Below are 20,853 nucleotides of genomic sequence, written 5' to 3'. Positions count from 1 at the left end.
AAATATTGTTGTGATTGTGAATTTTGAAGCTCATATGAATGTAAAATAGTTGTGCACGACATTGGGGCACACTGGGTATAGAAATTTTATCAAGGCATATGCTTAGATAACTGTGTCGATGGAAAAATTATTGAAGAAAGATGTGATCTTTTGTTGGGATGAAGAATGTTCGCACAGTCTGGATGTCTTGAAGGAAAGGATGGTAACTACGCCTATTTTATTGTTTCCAGACTGGAAGAAAGAATTCCATGTGCATGTCGATGCCTTTTGCATTGCGCTAGGTGCGGTATTAACATAGGCAGGACAAGGAGAAATTGATCATCTGATATCCTTCGTGAGCAAAAACTTATCAAAGGCTGAGAAGAATTATTCCACTAAAGAGTGCGAAGGGCTAAGAATGGTCTATGCGCAGCCAAAAATTTAGGCATTATTTGTTGGGCAGACAGTTTAAAATGTATACAGATCACTCTGCGCTGAAGCACCTGCTCAATAAGCCTGTGTTGGAGCGGGGAATCTACCAATGGTTATTGTTGTTTCAGGAACATGACTTTGAAGTGATTTTGAATCCTGGAAGGTTGAATGTAGGACCAGACCATCTGTCAAGGTTGAAACGAAGGAAGAACCAAATAGCTTGGAGGAAGGTCTACCAGATGCGCAACTCTTTGCGGTGTGCGTCACAGATGACCATTTTGTGGATATCATTTAGTTTTTAACAACGGGTACAAATCCAATAGGATATTCCACTTAGCAGAAGAAGGAATTAGTAGTTCGCTCTGCAGATTTTTTAGTAATTTTAGGTCACTTGTATAAGATGGGAACAGATGAAATGCTGCAAAGATATGTTCCAGAATTTGAATGTGCTAGTATCCTCGATGAAGCACACGGAGGAGCAGCAGGAGGTCACTATGTAGGAAAAGTGACTGCACATAATATTTGGCAAACATTACATAAGGATTCTAAGGCGTGCGATGCTTGCCAAAGGATGGGAATGCCTTCGCAAAGAGTTGATTTTCCTTTTAATCCTCAGGTTTCACTACAAGTATTTGATAAATGGGCCACTGATTTCATAGGTCCAATACAACCACCAAGAAATAAGACAACCTCATGGTATATCATTACTGCCAAAGAGTATTTAACCATATGGGCAGAAGCGGAGCGAGTGAAGGATTGTACAGCTGCCATCGTTGCGAAGTTTTTGTTTGAATGTCTTAATGGGATTTGGATGCCCTAAGATATTGATGAGTGATATGGGTACATATTTCTTGAATGAGACGATCAACACGATGCTCGAAGAATTCCAGGTATACAAACAAAATAGCATGCCCTATCACCCATAGGCAAATGGAACAGTGGAAGCATTTAACAAAATCTTTGAGAGTGCATTGACAAAGGTCTGCAACACGCAAAGAAATGACAGGTTTATGCGCATACCAACAGTTCTATGGGCATATAGGATGACCTGCAAGAAGTTGACAGGCCAGACACCGTTTAGGTTGGTATATGGGATTGAAGTAGTGATGCCTATGGAGTACATTATGTCAAGTCTACATATTGCATCTTTGACAGAGATGGCGGATCGCAAGCGTTTGGAGGAACGACTTGTGCAGTTGATGAAGTTAGAAGAGGACCTCTTTATTATAGTATTTCACCTGTAAGTTCAAAAGGAACGCGAGAAATTATGGCGTGATAGGCATAGTAAGCTATGCACTTTCAAGGTGGATGATTTAGTGCTGCTATATAGCAACAAGTTCACAAAATTTCTAGGGAAATTTCAAATGCACTGGTTGAGGCCATATTTTGTTAAAGAGATCATGAATGGTGGCATAGTATAGCACGTGAAGCTGAATGGGGAGCCATTCCATAGGAAAGTGAATGGAAGTAGGTTGAAGTTGTATACAGGGGATCTTGCACCTGTGCAATGACTACATGGTAGCAGAATAGTCTCAGTAATCCAGGCAGCTGTAAGGGATTGCGAGACTCTAAACTATGCTACCCGATGTGGAGAAAAATATAGTAAGGAGGTTGCACGATGGAAGAAAAGAGTGTGACAGGGGAAGCTGTGGTGGATGTGCTATGCCATTGGGGGAGGTACCATGCAGACGGGTCCAAAAGTAGTCATTGGAGTCACTATTCATGATTTGATGGAAAAAATCTCATTAAGAGGAGCGGGTAAGCGCCATTTATGGCAAAAGTCTTTGGAGATCTACCACCAAAGATGCATTTATGATCAAAAAATGGAGGGAGGGGTCAGATTTGAATTTTAAAACCCCTATAAATATGGCATGTTGGTCTGTTGTAGAACACTTTGCATTCTAACGACTGTGTATGAGCCCTCTTGTTTTAGCTATATGAATCGAAACATTTGGGAAGACTTAATTTCTAGCCCAACATTCACAACACTGCATGAAATTAACCAGAGGATTATTCTCGAACCAATGTCTTCTCTAGTCAGTTCTGAAACTGTTGTTTCTCAAGCGGAAGGCCCTGAATTCGTATCTTTTGAAGTTGTGCCCCCTGTGCCTACAACACTGAGGTCACCTAGACCAAAGAAATCAGCTACTAAGGAGAAGCAAAACAAACATATACCAGTGAGGCATTCACTAAGGAAGACCCCGAAGGTTCCGTAGAATAAGAAGAAGGATAAAGCAAAACAACCAAAGAAAGTCATGGACTTGGAGGAAGAAGAAGCTTGTGATGGAGTGGAGAAGTTAGATGATGAGGAGGGCAAGCCTATCACATGGTTCCCAGAGTATATCCCTTCATGGAAAGGAAAGACGAAAGTAACCAAAGACCCGGATTTGGGAAAATTTATGATCTCTACGCCACTGTTATTAGAACAGGTCATTTTTGGAGGCGCCATATTAGCGTGCATTCCGGTGCTAAAGTTGGAGGATTGGGATCTCGCGGACCATGAGAAATTCCCTCACTTAGCTACTCATAAGTACATGACAAAGATTTATTATGAATAAATTGGGGTTACACAGTTGGAACCCATGAAATGGGTCAGAGGTGTTGAGTAGGCTGGATTGCTACACATGCTTTGCCTACCACACTTCCACCAGTAAATTATCAACATTGTTTGTGTGCACCAATTGCTCGCGCTGGTGCATGATGAGTGCTTATGGCTTGGTGAACCCATCGCTATCACCGATATTCTCATCCATCGAATTACGAAGCTTCCGTACAAAGAGGCAGACCCTGCCAAGGAGTTCGGAGGGAAAAGTGGAGAAAAAGATCTGACAGATAAGATGAAATATGAATTTGGATTAATCAAGAAGTCGCACGAATATTCTATCCACTCCATTCAAGACTAGGTGGTGCAATTTGTTGTCCAAATTCTAGTAGGAAAGATTATGAGGAAATTTCATGTGGATGAAGTTCTGGCACTAGTAGTGTCGTTAGATACCTAGGTCGTGAAGGGAGTACAATACAACTGGGCACAATATTTATGCAAGGAATTCCGCGCGAGCTGCTATGAAGCATAGGAGGACAGTATTGCATTTCAATATGCCTGGCTCCTATTGTTAATTGTATTAGTAGCATGGTGACTTCTGGAGGATAGTCAGTTTTCTCTGCAGGTAGAAGATTTACCAAAGGCAATGAAGTTCTCTTCACTGTGGGAAAAAAAGGATCCGAAGAGGATTAAGGAATCCAAGATTTTCTATATACTAGTTGAAATGGACCTCTGCACCATAATCAATCAGCAACCAAGGTTGTCTCCAACCTTGTTCGTGCAGTTGAGGGCCTTTGCGGAGTTTAAGGATGATTTCCATAATTTATCGATCAAAGAGAGGTGAGACCCTAAGCATATATGGCACAAGTTGCCAAACTTAGTCTTAGAGACATATGTGCAGGAAATTGTGGGCAGTTGGCCAGCATAGTGGTGACAACCCACAGATGTTGAGGCAAGTACCAGTGGGGGTGGAGAAAGCTCTGTTGCACAGACAATAGCAGCGCATAAGCGAGAACAAGCAGCATAGAAAGCGGCGCGAGCATTGGCCGAGCAAAGAAAGAAAGGAGTTGTTGCTAAGGATCTCAAAGCATCGGCTTCCCAGCTACCGAAGAGCAGGAACTTTCCAAGAAGGGCAGAGATGGAGGAGAGGAGTAGAGCACTCCCTTAAAATCAAAGAAGCACAGTAAGGAGACGACTATCGAAACAAGGAAGAAGAACAAATTAGATAAACAGTCATGCATAGACCCAATGATCCTCAAAGAAGGGGATATATATGAAATTGAGGACAAAGTCAGAGACACCACAATAGAGTTGTGTTAGCAATTTGAACAACAGTACATGAAGATGGTAGGGAGCATCCAGAAGGATATGTGCAAGCTGTAGATCCAAATAGGTTAGATTCAAGAGAGCTTATGGAAAGTGAGTGGCATGCAAGTGAGCCTGGCACAAGGGACCGAGAGAGTATTGGAACTGGAATGGAATCTGGACCTTAGAGTCATCTTCTTACTAGAAGGATCAGTCCGTGCAGAATCAGAGGAAGACCGCGCTCTCCTGAGTACGATCAAAGACATTGGGGTTAACTTAGTCGCGCTTCCACTTTATACTCTGCATGCACTACATCAGGTGGTCTTGGATGAGCTTCGAATCAGAGAGCAGTGTGCACTGATAATAATCAGTGAATTTAAGGTAAACAATGAACAAATGTTTGCTAAGAAGGCTTAGGATCTAAAAGAAAAGGAAGATATGCAAGCATGAAGTCAAAACCTAGAAACAACAATCACACGGGCGTGTGATTCAATCCCAGAGTTAAATATTTCGGAAGACACCATAGCTACAACGAATATTAGGAAATTGGCTTCTGTATTCCACAAATCAAAAGATTAGATAAGAAAAGTCACGTTTGATTTCCAGATGAAGATAATAGAATTAAAGGTGAAGTTACAACTGACTACTCCACCAGAGGTTAGGGAGCAGCTTGATGCAGCCATTAAGGAGCATATGAATACTCTGGAGGTTGCATTTAAAGGATGTGACTTTATTTTTAACCATGCCATGGAATTTTGGGACACTTTACAGGAGGACCCAAACCTGTAGAGGTTGAGAACGGAGATCTGAGAGGTGCAGCAAAAGTATGATGAGATCAGGGCGACTACGCACACATTGGCGCTAGTCCAGACCTTCACTCGCCTATAGGAAGGGAAGCTACTCCAAGGACAAGTACATGAATTACACCAAAAAGAATCAGTGCTAAAGGCTCGACTTCAAGCTTGGATAAAAGACGCTAGCCAGATTTCACAGACCATACAAGAGAAGCTGAAAGCTCTACAATAGACTCATAGGACCATGTAGCTTGCAATAGAGGAACCAACTATAGTAAATTTGGTCGAAGAAGTGAAGAAAGATGTAGTACAAAGTGCCGTGGAGTTAAACACATTGAAGTAGCAGTTTAGTGAGCTCTGCCACAAAGTTGAGAAGCCAACTGAGTGACTCGAGGGCGAGCCACCATATTTTTGTTGGGGGCTTGGCGGGGAAGGGTCATTGGGGTCAATTTTGAGCTAGTTTAATCATTTTTTTAGTAGAATTTGGTAAAGAATGTAAAGTCTCCATGAAATTTGGAAGCGGAGTGCATAGCTAAGTAGGATTCAAAGGGGCTTTAACCCCTTGTATGGGTAAGTGGTAGATTTATTTTGAGACTCACCCATAGGTCGTGGGCCATGGTATTGTAATAGAAAGGATATAAATAATTGAGCCATATTGAGTCTAGGGATGATATCTAATGAAGAAGAACAAGTGTAAGGGCAAGTGTTAAGGCAATAATGCTCTGTTTTCTGTACTTAGGTGAAAGGGGAAGGCTCTTGCAGCTAAGGCGGGGAGACCTTGGCAAGTTCACAATTGAGTGCACGGGCCCCTATAGCTGGGTGCGCGGGGTGGAAGAATCTATAATTTTAACACTGAATCTAATAAAGACTGATTTTGGACCGAATATCTTGCATTTGTGTCTTATTCTTAATTCTATTAAGTTTATGCATTATTGCTTAATAATCTGTTTCCTATGAAATAAAGTGTATCTTCTGCGTGAATCTGTTGACTCTTTAATGTCTATGATTAAAATGAGTAATGATCTATTTTATCAAAAAAAATAGCTAAATTTGTTATGATAACTGTTCGAAGCAAGTAGATCTACGCAAAGGCAGATCTAGGGTTAGTATTTACTACATGAAAGTTGTCAATCTGCTTCTTTTAGGTCTAAAGAGTCTGATTGTAGACCTTCACCAAGGTCTAAGAGCTGTTTTAGAGAGTTGTATTCATGAACCATAAGAAAATACAGATCCGCAAGAAGGAATATTTGAGCTACAAAGGCTTTAGATTACTTATCATAGGGTCTTTGGATGCAGAAACCTGGTTCTAACATCCCCCAATAGCTTCGAGTGAGACTGCAACCTGCGCTATGTAGGTTGTTGCCAAAAGGGCCAACAGTTAGGGTTTTATTGGTTGGCGCAATTAACCCTAAACCTGGGTCCAACTCCATTAAGCCAAAAACTTAAGGTAGAGGTTCCTCAAATTTCAAAACCATTGAATACAAAGCAAGTGAACATTAGGTCGGAAGTGCAACTGAAGTTCGTGAATATAGGAGATTACTGGGATGAGGAATAGTTGACTAGGTCATGGAGTTATTGTGGGAATATCAAGACTTGTTCCCAACAAAGTTCTATGATCTAAAGGGGATAGTACTAGGTGATCTCGGTGTTATGAAGATCAATCTAAAGCTAGATACGAAGCCAGTAAAGCAATGCTCGCAACAGGAATTATTTAGCCTGTAGAAGAATCAAACTAAGTTAGCCCTATGGTGGTTCAGGAGAAGAAGACAAAGGGTGAAATTAGGATCTGAGTAGATCTAAAGAAGTTGAATGATGCTTGTGTACATGATCCATTCCCTACATCATTCATAGATGAAGTCTTGGAAAACTTTGGTGGTCAAGAAGCGTATTCTTTTACAGATGGATTCTCAGGCTATCACTAGATCAAGATCATGCCAGAAGATCAAAGTAAGACTACCTTTTCCACAGAATGGGGTTCTTTTTAGTATACAGTTATGCCCTTTGGACTTAAGAATTCCCCTACAATCTTTTCTAGGGTGGTAGTTGCAACCTTTAAGGAATTTATTCATAAGTTTTTAGATGTCTACTTTGAAGATTAGATGGTGTTTGGGTTAGTTAAACAACATGTTGCAAGTCTTCACCTAATGCTGGATACTTGTAGGAAGTATCAGATCTCCCTAAATCTGAAAAAGTGTATATTTTGTGTACCATATGGGATACCTTTGGGCCAACATTTTTTGTAAGAAAGGGTTGATGGTGGACCCTGCTAAAATTACGGTGATTATCAATTTGGAGCCTCTGAGGAATGTAAAATAGCTACACAATACATTGGGCCATACAAGATACTATAGAAAGTTCATTAAGGCATATGCACAAATCATTGCGCCCATGAAGAAATTATTGAAGAAAGATGCAACATTTTGTTGGGGTGATGATTTCCAGAAGAGCTTAGATGTTTTGAATGAGAAGATAGTTATGACACCTATTCTAGTATTCCACGATTAGACGAAAGAATTACATGTACATGTGTATGCATCCTACATAACGTTAGGAGCAGTTTTAACCCAACTAGAAGCAGGGAATATTGACCATCCAATTGGATTTACAAGCAGAAAGTTGTCTAATGCAGAGAAGAATTATTCGACCACGAAGTGCGAAGTGTTGGTGATGGTATATGTGCTCCAAAATTTCAGGCACTATCTGTTGGGTGCACACTTCAAAATGTATACAGACCATTCAACTTTGAAGTACATGGTCAACAAGCCTATGTTGGCGAGGTGGGATTTGTAGGTGGTTACTACTATTTCATGAGTATAACTTAGAAGTGATTGTGAAGCCAAGAAGATTAACTTCTACACCCGATCACCTTTCGCAGATTGAGAATGGTGAAGAACCCACAAGTATTGATGAATGACTGCCTGACACACAACTCTTTGCTATGCGCATTACAAATGAACATTTTGTGGATATAATTCAATTCATGTCTACAACTATAGCTCCTGAAGGATATATGACATAACAGAAGAAGGAATTAGTGGTCAAGGCTGTGGATTTTTCCGTAATTGTGGGGGACTTGTATAAAATGGGGTCGGATGAATTTCGACACAGGTATGTATCAATTTGTGAAAGACAAAATATCCTCATTGAAGCACATGGAGGAGTTTCTAGAGGAAATTATGCTAGGAGAGTAACTATGCTAAAGATCTTGCGAGCTGGGTTGTGGTGGCCAACTGTGCACAAAGATTCCAAGGAATATTGTAGGGCATGTGATGTTTGTGAGAGGACAAGGAAGACGTCCCGAAGGGATGAATTACCTCTGAATCCGCAAGTCTCGTTACAGGAATTCTACAAATGGGCAATATATTTTGTGGGACCTATTCAGCCACCAAGAAGGAAGACAGGAGCATACTACATCATCATGGTGACAAAATACTTGACCAGGTGGGCTGAGGTGGAGCCCGTGAAGGATTTCATCACAACTACAGCTGTGAATTTTATATTTGAGTACATTCTATCTATGTTTGGCTTTCCTAAGATTTCAATGAGAAACAAGGGTTCACATTTCCTTAATGAAGTGATTGCTGCTTTGCTTAAATAATTCCAAATGTATCATCATAAAATCATGCCATACCATCCTCAAGCAAATGGAATAGTTGAAGCTTTCAATAAGATCTTGGAGAATGCTTTGACAAAGATCTACAATGCGAATAGGAATGATTGGGATGTGTGCATACGAATTATTCTTTGGGCATATAGAACAACTTGTAAGAAGTTGACTGGACAGACACCATTTCAACTGGTTTATGGACAAGAAGCGGTGATGCCAATGGAGTACATAGTGCCAGATTGATGATTGTTACAGTCACAGAGATGGAAGATTAGAATATAATTGAAGAATGTCTCACGCAGATACTTGAGTTAGAAGAAGATCGCTTCTTGGAAGGCTTTCATCAGCAGGTGGAAAAGGCTTGAGAAAAGGCCTAGCATGATCGCCACATTAAGAATTTCACCTTTAGAAATGGGGATTTAGTGCTAATGTATGATAGAAAGTTTACTAAGTTCCTAGGAAAGTTTTAGATGCATTAGCTAGGACCATACATCATCAAGGAGATTATAGATGGGGGTGCAGTTCAGCTCGTGAAGCTGAATGGGGAGCTATTTCCAGGAAGAATCAATGGGAGTTGGTTGAAGTTGTACCAGGGCAATCCCACCCCTATGCAATGACTATATGGAAGTAGGGAAATCTTACTACTTTGGGTAGTTGCAAGGAAGCGCACGACTATAAACTACACCTCATGGAGAAAAGTTTGGCAAAGAAATTGGGCTACGCGACGGTCAGGATAAAGGCGCAAATGGGAACTACGATGAAGGAGTTGCAGTAGAAAGATGTGTCCAACACAGCCTGGCCAGAAATTTACCATTGAAAGCACTATAGATGATTAGATGGTTATTTTTCCATTAGAGGGAGTATGGGGACAACATTTAAGGAGCATATCTTTGGAAATATGCCACTAAAAGAGCATTAATGAAGGAGATTTGGAGGGAATAGATGGATCCGAATTCAAAAAGGGCTATAAAAACTGCATCTCGCTCCATATTCGAACAATTTGCTTCCAGAGAGATTGCATTGAGATTTTGTGTCTAAGTTTGAGTAGAGACAATTGCTGCATGTTTGGACGAGATTGGCAAGAGGTAGAGAAGGAGTTTTCACAGAAGGGGCTTAGGTTTGAGGTAGATTTTTTTGAGTGGTAGAAGAAAATCTTATGAGAGAATTGACAAGATAACTGCAACACTGCCAGTCCCTACCATAGTGCCTAGGTCACCGAGGCCAAAACCTATTGCCTCTGCGGCAGGAGAGAAGAAGCAAAAGAAGCCACAGTAAGTGTCGGTTCGGCAATTGCTACACAAAAACCCAACTGAGATTAGGCCGAAGGGTCGTATGGAAAAGAATAAGCAGTCGATGGAACCCCTGGACCTAGATGAAGAATAATTTACTATGGGGGTTGAAGATGTCATCACAAAGGGCGCATAACCAATTACTCGACTACCACTTTATGTACCCCTTAGAAAATCCACTACCAAGGTCACTAAGGACCCTGACTCATTGAAATACAGGGTATTCACAACATTGATGCAGGAGGAAGTACCTCTTGAGGGCGACTTGTTGGCCTAGGTACCATTTTTGAAGATGGAGGACTGGGATTTGGGTGATCATGCCAAGTTTCCACAGCTAGAACCCAACAAATTCTTGAAATCAGTCTACTACAAGGAATAGGGAATCATAAGGCTTGAGCCAATGAAGTGGGTGGCCAAAATTGAGTGTGCAGGGTTGCTCAACATGCTATATGTTCCATATTTTAGTCGCAACATAATTAGTACCATCTATGTGAGTCAATTGTTGGTGTTGGTTCATGTTGGGTGCCTCTGGCTGGGAGGGCCCATTCCAATTGACAAGATGATGGTCTATAGAATCACCACGCTACCTTATCAATGCGCGAACCTTGCAAATGCTTTTGTGGAGAAGTCATAGGCAAAGAAGCTTGCGGATCAGATGAAAAGCAAGTTTGGGTTGGTGAAGAAGTAGTGCGGTTACGCCATTAGCTCCATATCAGATGGAGTTGTGTAGTTTTATACACATTTTGCAAGAAAAATAATGTGAAAGTGTCATGTCGATGAAGTACCGGCACCAGTGGTATCTTTAGCTACGCAGTGCAACCAAGGGGTCCAATTCAATTGGACTAAGTACCTCTGCCACAAATTCTTGGAGGATTTTCGTGAAGCCTAGGAGGATGGGAAAGCATTCCACTACGCGTGGTTACTACTATTAATCATGTTGGTAGCTTAGAGGATGGCTGAGGATAGACAATTCCCAATGCCAGATCCAAACTTGTGTGAGGCTGGGAAATTCACCTCACTATTGGAAACAGAGGAACCTGACTGCATCATTGAAACCAAGATGTTTTGGGTCTTGTTTGAGTCATAATTGTGGATGGTGATCAACCAACAGTTGTGGTTGTCTCCTAGTCTACATGCACAATACACAAATATTGCAGATTTCAAAGCATATTTTCACAATCTGTCCATATGCGCGAAGAAGGATTCTGCAGGAACATGGCACAAGTTTCCATATTTAGTCGTGGAGGATGACATTATGGGGGCCATGAGAAAATGGCTAAACAATTGGCTCACCCGCTCTGGTGAAGCTACAAGAACAAGTAAGTTCATATAGGGAGAAACGAGGAAAACAATAGCTGCAACAGAGGCCATGAAAGACAAGAAGAAAGACGCACAAAAGGATTCTAAGAAAGAGAAAGAAGCCGAGAAGGAAAAGGCTTCTACGACGGAGAAGGTGGTGTAGAAGGAGAATGCTACCCAAGCAGCAACAACGCAGGTCACCATTGACCTCGAGGAACCTGAGACAGAGTGCACTGATGTAGAGGTCAAAATGGTAGATTGTTGGGTTGTGTCATATTCTTTCCATGACTAACCGACGTAGTTAAACGGGGGGTTAGAGGGGGGCGTTAGCCCCCCTTCGTTGCGCCAATTGCGCAGCGGGGGGGTCACAGGGGGGCGGCAGCCCCCCCTGTCCGGGGGGTTTGAGGGGGGCGGGTAGCCCCCCTCTACGGGGTCCGGGGCAGCGGCCCGGGAAATTTTTTTTTGGACCCTATATTAGGTTGGGCGAACCTACCTATGGTTTTGTGCATGATTTTCGCACATGGTATTGGACGCGATGGTTTTTCGGTCCATGGTATTGGATGCTTCGGCATGTATAAATATGTATTGTAACATTGAAGGGAACATAATGAAAAATCAAGCTGGTAATCCCCGATTTTGGGATCCAGGAAAAAAATCTTTGTGCATATGTGTTTTATGGGTTATGCTCTCGCATTGTTTATTTTCTTTGTTTAAGAATTCGTATGCAGGTAATTTCTGTATAGGGTTAAAACCTACATTTGGTATCAAAGCTGTTTTGGCTTCAAGGGGACGCCTTTGTTGCTGAGGGGTTTCACTCAGGCCTGTGGTAGACCCTGTTCAGTGGGAGATCTACGAGATCGATTCTGGTGGTGAAAGAAGATGGCGAGCAGTGGAAAGATCGAGATTGAGAAGTTCAATGGTCAGAATTTTGAGTTGTGGAAACTCAAGATGGAGGATCTGTTGGTGGATAAAGATCAGTGGATCGCGGTAGATCCAGGTACTAAACCATCGGGAGTGACTGATGAAGAATGGAAGAAGTTGGATCGGAAGGCAAAGAGCACAATACGATTGTGTGTCTCAGATTCAGTATTGTTGAATGTATCAGGGGAAGCTACGGCGAAGGCTTTGTGGGTCAAGTTAGGGACTTTGTACCAATCTAAGTCTCTGGTGAATAAATTGTTCCTGCGGAAAAAGCTGTATAACCTGAGGATGAAAGATGGAGACTCGGTGACAGAGCATCTGAATGCGTTTAATACTGTGGTAAGTCAGTTATTATCTGTTGATATTAAAATTTCATATGAAGATAAGTGCATCAGCCTATTGTGTTCTCTACCAGATTCGTGGGATAGTCTGGTTATTGCAATAGGTAGCAATGCAACTGCTTTGCAGTTTGATGAAATAGTCTCAGCCTTGCTGACGGAGGAGATGGGACGGAAGAATATGGACAACCAGAATGGTGATGCCTTGTCTGTACGAGGACGGTCCCAGAACAGAAACAAAAATAAGTCATCGAGAGTGGTTCTACAAGTATGAGAAATACGATGGTGGTGATGTCTTCTTAGGAGATGATAAGAAGGCTAGAATCATTGGTCGGGGAAAAGTAAAGTTGAAGTTGCAAGGTGGAAGGGTTAGAACACTTCCGGGTGTTCTACATATTCCTGCATTGGCCAGAAATCTGATTTCTGTAAGCAAGTTGGATGATGCAGGTGTAAAGACGGTGTTCGAGAAAGATACCTGCAAGATGGTTCGAGGAGCACTGATATTGATGCGGGGAGTTCGGACTGGAACTCTGTACAAACTGCAAGGTAGCACTGTTGTTGATGGGTGCAATAGTTCTATGGTTCCTGAAAATGGAGTAGAAAATCTAGTGGTCTCTGGAGAGAAGACCATGTTGTGGCATCAAAGGCTTGGACATATTGGAGAGAAGGGCCTTCGAATACTTCATAGTAAAGGTATGGTAGAAGGTATGAATGACAGCTCTCTGGATTTTGATTTCTATGAAAATTGTGTGTATGGGAAGCAAAATCGAGTGACTTTCCCCTCTGGTGGTAAGAGGACGAAACAGATATTAGAGCTTGTGCATAGTGATGTGTTTGGACCTGTGAAGGTTCCATAACTGGGTAAGTCTGTGTACTATGTATCATTCATAGATGACTTCTCAAGGAATACATGGATATATTTCATTAAGAAGAAATCTGAAGTCTTTGACAGGTTTAAAGAATGTAAGGCTCTGGTGGAAAATCAGACAGAGAAGAAGATAAAGGTGCTGAGGACAGATAATGGTGGAGAATTTTGCAGCAAGGAATTTGAAGAATTTTGTAAGAAGTGTGGTATAGCATGGCAGAAGACTACTCCATATACACCTCAGCAAAATGGAGTCGCAGAAAGAATGAACAAGACGTTGATGGAAAGGGCAAGAAACATGCTTAGTGGTGCCGGGTTAGGACAGGAATTCTGGGCAGAGGCGGTGGATACTGCATGTTACCTGATCAACAGATCACCTTCATCAGCGTTGGAGGATAAGACTCCACAAGAAGTATGGACTGGTAAGAAACCCTCTCTTTCACATCTGAGGGTATTTGGATGTGTTGCATATGTACATGTTCCAAAGGAGAAACGAACCAAGTTGGATAGTAAATCTGAAAAGTGCATCTTTATTGGGTATAAGGATGGTTTAAAGGGTTATAAGCTTTGGAACCCAGTCACACGGAAGGTTGTGTACAGCCGAGATGTGGTGTTCAGAGAGGTAAAAGATGTTATTCAACATGAAGTCCAACCAAAGGAACCTGAGAAGATAGAGTTTGAGCCAAAGGAGGAATCAGAAGATGAAGAGCCACTAACTCCGGTTGTGAGAAGATCAGGTCGAGAAAGAAGGCAGCCAGAAAGGTATAGTCCATCTGCTTTCAGTTCAAATTTTGCTTTGTCTATTACTGATGATGATCCCATAACTGTGAAGGAAGCAGTGGATTCAGAGGATGGAAAACTCTGGAAAGAGGCCATGGTTGATGAAATGGCATCTTTGCACAAAAATGAGGGTTGGGATCTGGTAGAGTTGCCGGCTGGAAGGAAACCCATTGGCAGCAAATGGGTGTTCAAGAAGAAGACTAATGCAGAAGGAAAGGTGGAGAAATACAAAGCTCGGTTGGTAGCAAAAGGTTATTCCCAGGTGTCGGGAATTGATTTTGGTGATATTTTTTCTCCTGTTGCCAAGGTAGCTTCTATTAGATTACTTTTATCTGTTGCTGCTGCTTTTGATTTTGAGGTAGAACAGATGGATGTGAAGACAACATTTCTTCACGGGGATTTGGAAGAGGAAATCTACATGAAGCAACCTGAAGGCTTTGTGGTGAAGGGTAAGAAAGAACTGGTATGCAAGTTAAAGAAGTCTCTGTATGGGTTAAAACAGTCACCAAGGATGTGGTATCAGAAATTTGATACATTTATACGGGGACTTGGCTTCACCAGAAGTAAAGCAGATCATTGTGTGTATTTTAAATTAATTGGTGACCATGTTATTTATCTGGTCCTGTATGTGGATGATATGTTGCTGGTTGGAAATGACAAAGAAATTATCCAGGATTTGAAGACCCAATTGTCCTCCAAATTTGACATGAAAGATCTTGGTGCTGCAAACTATATTTTGGGCATGGAAATTAAAAGAGATCGGGCAAAGAGGAAGCTCTGGTTAAACCAGAGGAAGTATGTCGAGACAATACTGCAGAGGTTTAATATGCAGGATAGTAAACCGGTGAAGGTTCCTATTCCTGTAGGTGTGAGGTTATCTGCTGAACAATGTCCCAAGACACAAGAAGAGGAAGAGGACATGTCCCGTGTTCCATATGCAAGTGCAGTCGGTAGCCTGATGTATGCAATGGTCTATACTAGACTAGATATTGCACATGCAGTGGGAGTATTGAGCAGGTTTATGTCAAAACCTGGGAAGGAGCACTGGACAACAGTGAAGCGGGTTTTCAGGTATTTGCGTGGCACTAGTGATTATGGTTTGTGCTACCAAGGAAGACCAGGATTGGACAGAGTGTTGGATATTCATGGTTTTGTTGATGCAGACTGGGCTGGAGATCTGGATCAGAGAAGATCTACAAGTGGGTATGTGTTTAACCTATTTGGAGGTGCAGTTAGTTGGATGAGTAAGAAACAATCTGTAGTGGCACTATCAACTACAGAGGCAGAATACATGGCAACCACTCATGCAAGCAAGGAAGCAGTTTGGTTGCAGAGATTGTGTTCATGTATGGGGTTAGTACAGGGAGCTATAAGAATAGACTGTGACAGCCAAAGTGCAATTTTTTTGGCAAAGAACCCTGCTTATCATTCAAAGACAAAGCACATTGATGTTCAGTATCACTTTGTGAGGGATATGATAGAAGACAAAAAGGTGTTGCTGGTAAAGGTGGACACTTTGAAGAATACTGCAGATGCATTGACAAAATCTGTGAGCTCTGAGAAGTTCTCTTGGTGTAGAGAAACAATGGGTGTTTCAGGGCTGGAAAAATGACTAAGCTCTCCTGTGGCCCCTTGTGGAAAGAAAACAACAAGTGGAATATTGTTGGGTTGTGTTATATTCTTTCCACGACTAACCCTATATTAGGTTGGGCGAACCTACCTATGGTTTTGTGCATGATTTTCGCACATGGTATTGGACGCGATGGTTTTTCGGTCCATGGTATTGGATGCTTCGACATGTATAAATATGTATTGTAACATTGAAAGGAACATAATGAAAAATCAAGCTGGTAGTCCCGGTTTTGGGATCCAGGAAAAAAATCTCTGTGCATATGTGTTTTATGGGTTATGCTCTCGCATTGTTTATTTTCTTTGTTTAAGAATTCGTATGCAGGTAATTTCTGTATAGGGTTAAAACCTACATAGATGAAGAAGAACAGGGAATAGATACTTATCTTGAATTGGAGGACTTAGAGTCTTCCTTCAGGATTAGGAAGAGGAAGAAGCAAAATTCGATGAGACCTCGCAGGAAGAAGAAGTCTGATAAGTTTGAAAGTACGACACCATTGGTCCTCAGAGAGGGGGATCTTTATGAGATAGGTGATGTTGTTTGCTCCGTCATTGAAACTATATGGGGACACATTGAGGACCAGTACCACGAGGTATTAGACAAAGTATAACAGGGCTTGAAGGAATTGTAGGTCCAGACAGGAGTAATCCAGGTGAGCATGGTGCAAGTGATCGCAAATAAAGTGAGCGTGCCAAATTTAGTTCCATTGCTGAAATCACATCCAAGCTCCACGCAGTGCAACTACTAGGGGGCACTTTCCATTTTGAGATGACCAAATACCAGGAGCACACCTAGTCCTAGAAAAATCTAAGTATCAACCTTATAGCACACCTATCTAGACCTTGCATGAGCTACACCAAGGAGTTTCAGATGAACTCCACACCTGCGAGAAATGAGTGATGTTGATTATCGATGAGGTAAAAACTAATAATCAACATATTTTCGCAGAGAAAGCGTAGGCCTTCCAAGCCAACGACAAGGTGATGTTGCACAATCAATAGCTAGAGGAAGCCCTTACCCAAGTCTGCAGTGAGCTCCCTAAGCTCCAAATTCCAGCAAAGGCAACCTCCACAAAGAAAATTCACAAGTTAGTTGTTGTTCTGAAGGAATTCAAGGAAGAAATTGGAAAGGTACGGTTTGTGCTGCAGTTGTAGATTTCAGAGCTTCAACTAAAGCTACAACTAACCACTCCTCCAGAGGTCAGAGATCAGTGCGAGACTGCTATTAAATAAAATATGACGACTCCGGCTGCTGCAGCCAAGGAATGCAACCTATTATTTGAACAAAGAACGGAGATGTGGACCTCGCTGCAGGAGGACCCACACTTGCAAACGATCGAGGTTGACATCCACAAAAAGAAACTGCATTTTGATGAGATCAGGGTGACAGTGCGGACCTTAGCCCTTGTGTAGAGGTTCACCAGGCTTCAAGAAAGGAAATTCATATAGACCCATATTGATGAGCTGCATCGAAGGCCTCTATTATTTTCTCAAGGATGTAGCCATGGGCTGAAGAGGCGAGCCAATTGTCACACACTGTTTAGAGAAAGCTAAAATATTTTCAGCAGACATAGAGAACCATTGACCTTGTGGTCGAATGTCCAATAATGGAGAAATTTGTTGAAGAAATTCATCATGTCACCGCGTAGGGAAAAACAGATCTTCAAGCGTTGAAGATAAAATTCAGTGGCCTACAGGGAAAGGTTGAGGAAACACCAGCAGAGTGACTCAGGACGAGTCACAACTTTGTGTTGGGGGCTTGTTGTGATGGGGTCCCTTGGGTCAATTTTTTTTAAGTATTTTCAAGTCTCTGCATTTTGAGGAGAGGAGCGTGAGTAGTGCAGGTTGATAGGAGTCAAAGGGGATTTAGGAAGGTCAAAGCCCCTTATTTTGTTAGATTCAAGTTGTTTTGAGACCCGCCCATGGTTTGCAAACCATGGTATTTTAATGAAGAAGAATATAAAAGGTAGTCATAGAAGATTCATAAGATAGCTAAGTAAGAATAGTGCATGATTTGGGTCTAATTTTATCTATTCTGTACTTGGGCGAAGGGGAAGGCTCTTGCAGCTATGTGCGCGGAGACCTTGGTAAGTCTGGAGCTAAGTGCGCAGGCCCCTACAATTGTGTGCGTAGGGTTAGGAAGAGACGTAATTGAAGATCTAAAGCATAATAAAGGCTTGTTTTGAAGAACTATATTCATATTTTTGTATCACTATTTTATCTCTGGATTTACATTATTTTTGATCTGTTGAATGCATCTAATCAAGAAAAGCACCTAGTAGATTCACGATGACATAGATCTGTATATTTATATGATGTTATGCATGTTTAGTGCAATCAATGAAGGACATAAGTATATTTACTATCATTTACTATAAGTTATAGATTTCAAGGGTTAGGGTTTGTGAAGGTCAAGAAAATCCCTAAGTTTGGCAGAAACACATCACATAGTCCCCTGGATGCAGAAACCTGGTTCTAGCATCCCCCAATACTACCTCGGGTGAGACTGCAGCCTGTGCTACGCGGGTTGTTGCCGAAAGGGCCGGTAGTGTAGGGTTTTGTTGGTTAGTGCAGCTAACTACGAACTTGGTTCCAAGCCCCCTCAAGCCAACACTTTCACCCTGTTGTTTACTACACCCCCCAGAAAACCATTAATGCATTGATTTGAATCTTATAATGCAGGAAGGTCAATGGTTCCGATTGATTAATGGAATTGATTAATCAAACTTCTCTAGAGTTGGAGCTTGGATTCCTCTAAATCTTGGGTGATATATTTATAAAATAACTTTACATATGTTAGGCTAAGTAATAATAAGACTGAAGTGAACAAGACTGAGGTAAAAAGGAGACTTACAGGTGTGAAATGAGGTTATAGGTGAAAGTAAAAGGAGGGTCAACAAAAATGAAATTTGAGGCTAAGTAAGAATAAGACTGAAGTGAACAAGACCGAGGTAAAAAGGAGACTTACAGGTGTGAAATGAGGTTAGAGGTGAAAGTAAAATGAGGGTCAACAAAAATTAAATTTGACAAAAGGTGGGTGATATATGTGTAAAATAACTTTATGGATGTCAAGGTAAGAAAGAATAAGGCTGAAGTGAACAAGACCGAGGTAAAAAGGAGACTTATAGGTGTGAAATGAGGTTACACCTAAAAGTAAAAAGAGGCTCAACAAAAATGAAATTTGACAAAAGGCGAAAAATCACTTATGTTCATTAATTTTCATTAATTTTAAAATCAAAACCATGGAAGCAAAACCAACAATAGTTTTACAGAGATGAGGAAGGAAAATGAATTATGAATGAAAAATGTACGGGAACATAAGATTTGGATAAATATTTATCCAAATATTTTACAGGGGTAAAAGGAAAATTAAAAACAAAAACACATGGATAAACAACACATGGTTTTGGAAATCAATGGGAAGGCAAAACAACACATAATTTCAAAGCCAGACATAATTTAAAATAATGGATGGATTTACGGGATGCAATTATTTGAGGAGATATTTTGAGGATTTCATTTAGTAAATTCATGAAAATAAAGAAATATGAAATTCATTTATGAAATATTTTGAAAACATTTATAAATATTTTTGAAGAGTGACATTTCATAATAAATTCAAGAAATTATTATTCCAGATTTTAAGGCACACAAAAACAGCTCTAGATTTCAAGGGCATGAAGATATCAACAAAAAAGCAACATCTTTTTTAGTCCAAGTCATCACCAGAATCCTTGAAATCAGTGTCAGAGAGCTTCAACAATTTAATTCTCGTATATTCTTGTACTATTTTTATAAACGAATTTTTAGGATATTTTGTAGAAACATCTTGATATTTAAAATCAATATATTTTGATGAAAATTGTATAAATACTTCATATATAAAACTAAAAAGTGTTGGAACTTGTGTGAAAAAAGAGATCTTGGATGTAAAGTTGTGCATGTAATGAAGTGATCATTTCCATTAATAGAGAAAGTTTGTTCCAAGATTCTTGTGTCAGGAAATTGGTGAAGTTTCCTCTAATGTGAAGTTTTCCCATTTTTTCATATGTTTTTCTGTCTCTATTATTTAATGAAGATTAAGGGTTGAATTTGTTTAAATACACTCTGGTTTGGCTTATAAACAATATCTATGTTTTCACTCTAATATTAAATATAAAATTCATCCTAGTATGCTCTATGTTTAATTGAATCTAAATCTTTTCATTCCATTCACTCCACAAATGCTACAAAGATCCAAAATCTTGCCTACCTTGCCCTGTTACATCTGTTCTATCATTTTTGTATTTGATCACCCCAAGACTTATGACTCCATTTCCCAATGGAATGTCCTTGCGGTTTCAACCAAATCTTTGACAAAACCAAAATCAGAACTCAATAACTAGTCTAATATCTTAAATCAACAAATCTAAATCATATAGAGAGATCCCTCTCTAAAGCTAGAAGGGCTAGATACTAGCTTCCAAAGTGGTTTTGTGGTTACCTCTAAGTTTCTTTCATAGCCTTGGGAAATTATGGAGTGATAACAGGCCCAATCCTCTCAACAATATTGAAGGGTCCAAAAAACTGTGGTGCTAGCTTGGAACATGATCCAATCCATAAGGAGCTCTTCTTTGGTTTGATGCGCAAGTACACTTGTTACCCAACCTAGAACTCAAACAACCTGTTCCAATGTGCATAGTTCTTCTGCCTATCCTATGCTACCTTTAGATTCTTCTTTATAGCCTGTGTTTCTTGTTCCATGTCTGCCAACATGTCCAGTCCAATCAACAACCTGTTAAGTGGATCACTCCAACTGATGGGAGTATGGGAACTTTTCCAATACAATACCTCAAATGGACTCGTCCTCAAATATTCCTAACACCCATTGTTGTTAGAAAACTCTACCAATGGAAGATACTCTTCCCACTATCACTGCTAATGAATCAAATACATCCTCAACATGTCCTCCAATATCCTGTTGACCCTCTCTGTCTGTCCATCGGTCTGCAGATGATAATTTGTAATAAAGGCCAACTTTGTGCCCAAACTTACAAACAACTCCTTCCAAAACGTGGAAGTTAACTTTGCATC

The 20,853-nt window shown here is 40.8% G+C and overlaps 1 protein-coding gene across 1 annotated transcript; it reads left to right on the top strand.

Annotated features, from left to right (window-relative positions):
* Window positions 1-811: 811 nt before the first annotated feature.
* On the top strand, window positions 812-1,231 carry LOC149202073 (uncharacterized). Its single transcript, XM_089401478.1, has one exon. The coding sequence runs from the start codon at window positions 812-814 to the stop codon at window positions 1,229-1,231; it is 420 nt and encodes a 139-aa protein (XP_089257604.1).
* The last annotated feature ends 19,622 nt before the right edge of the window (window positions 1,232-20,853 follow it).

The sequence above is a fragment of the Pinus tabuliformis genome, chromosome 2_1 (assembly GCF_031772625.1).
Source record: "Pinus tabuliformis cultivar Carrire ecotype Pingquan chromosome 2_1, CPIR1, whole genome shotgun sequence".
Classification (NCBI taxonomy): Eukaryota; Viridiplantae; Streptophyta; class Pinopsida; order Pinales; family Pinaceae; genus Pinus; species Pinus tabuliformis.
The sequence above is the reverse complement of the archived record's forward strand: the minus strand, read 5'-3'. Positions and strand labels throughout refer to the sequence as shown.

Excerpts from the sequence above, each read along its gene's own strand:
- LOC149202073 (XM_089401478.1), top strand. The coding sequence starts at position 812 with ATGGGAACAGATGAAATGCTGCAAAGATATGTTCCAGAATTTGAATGT.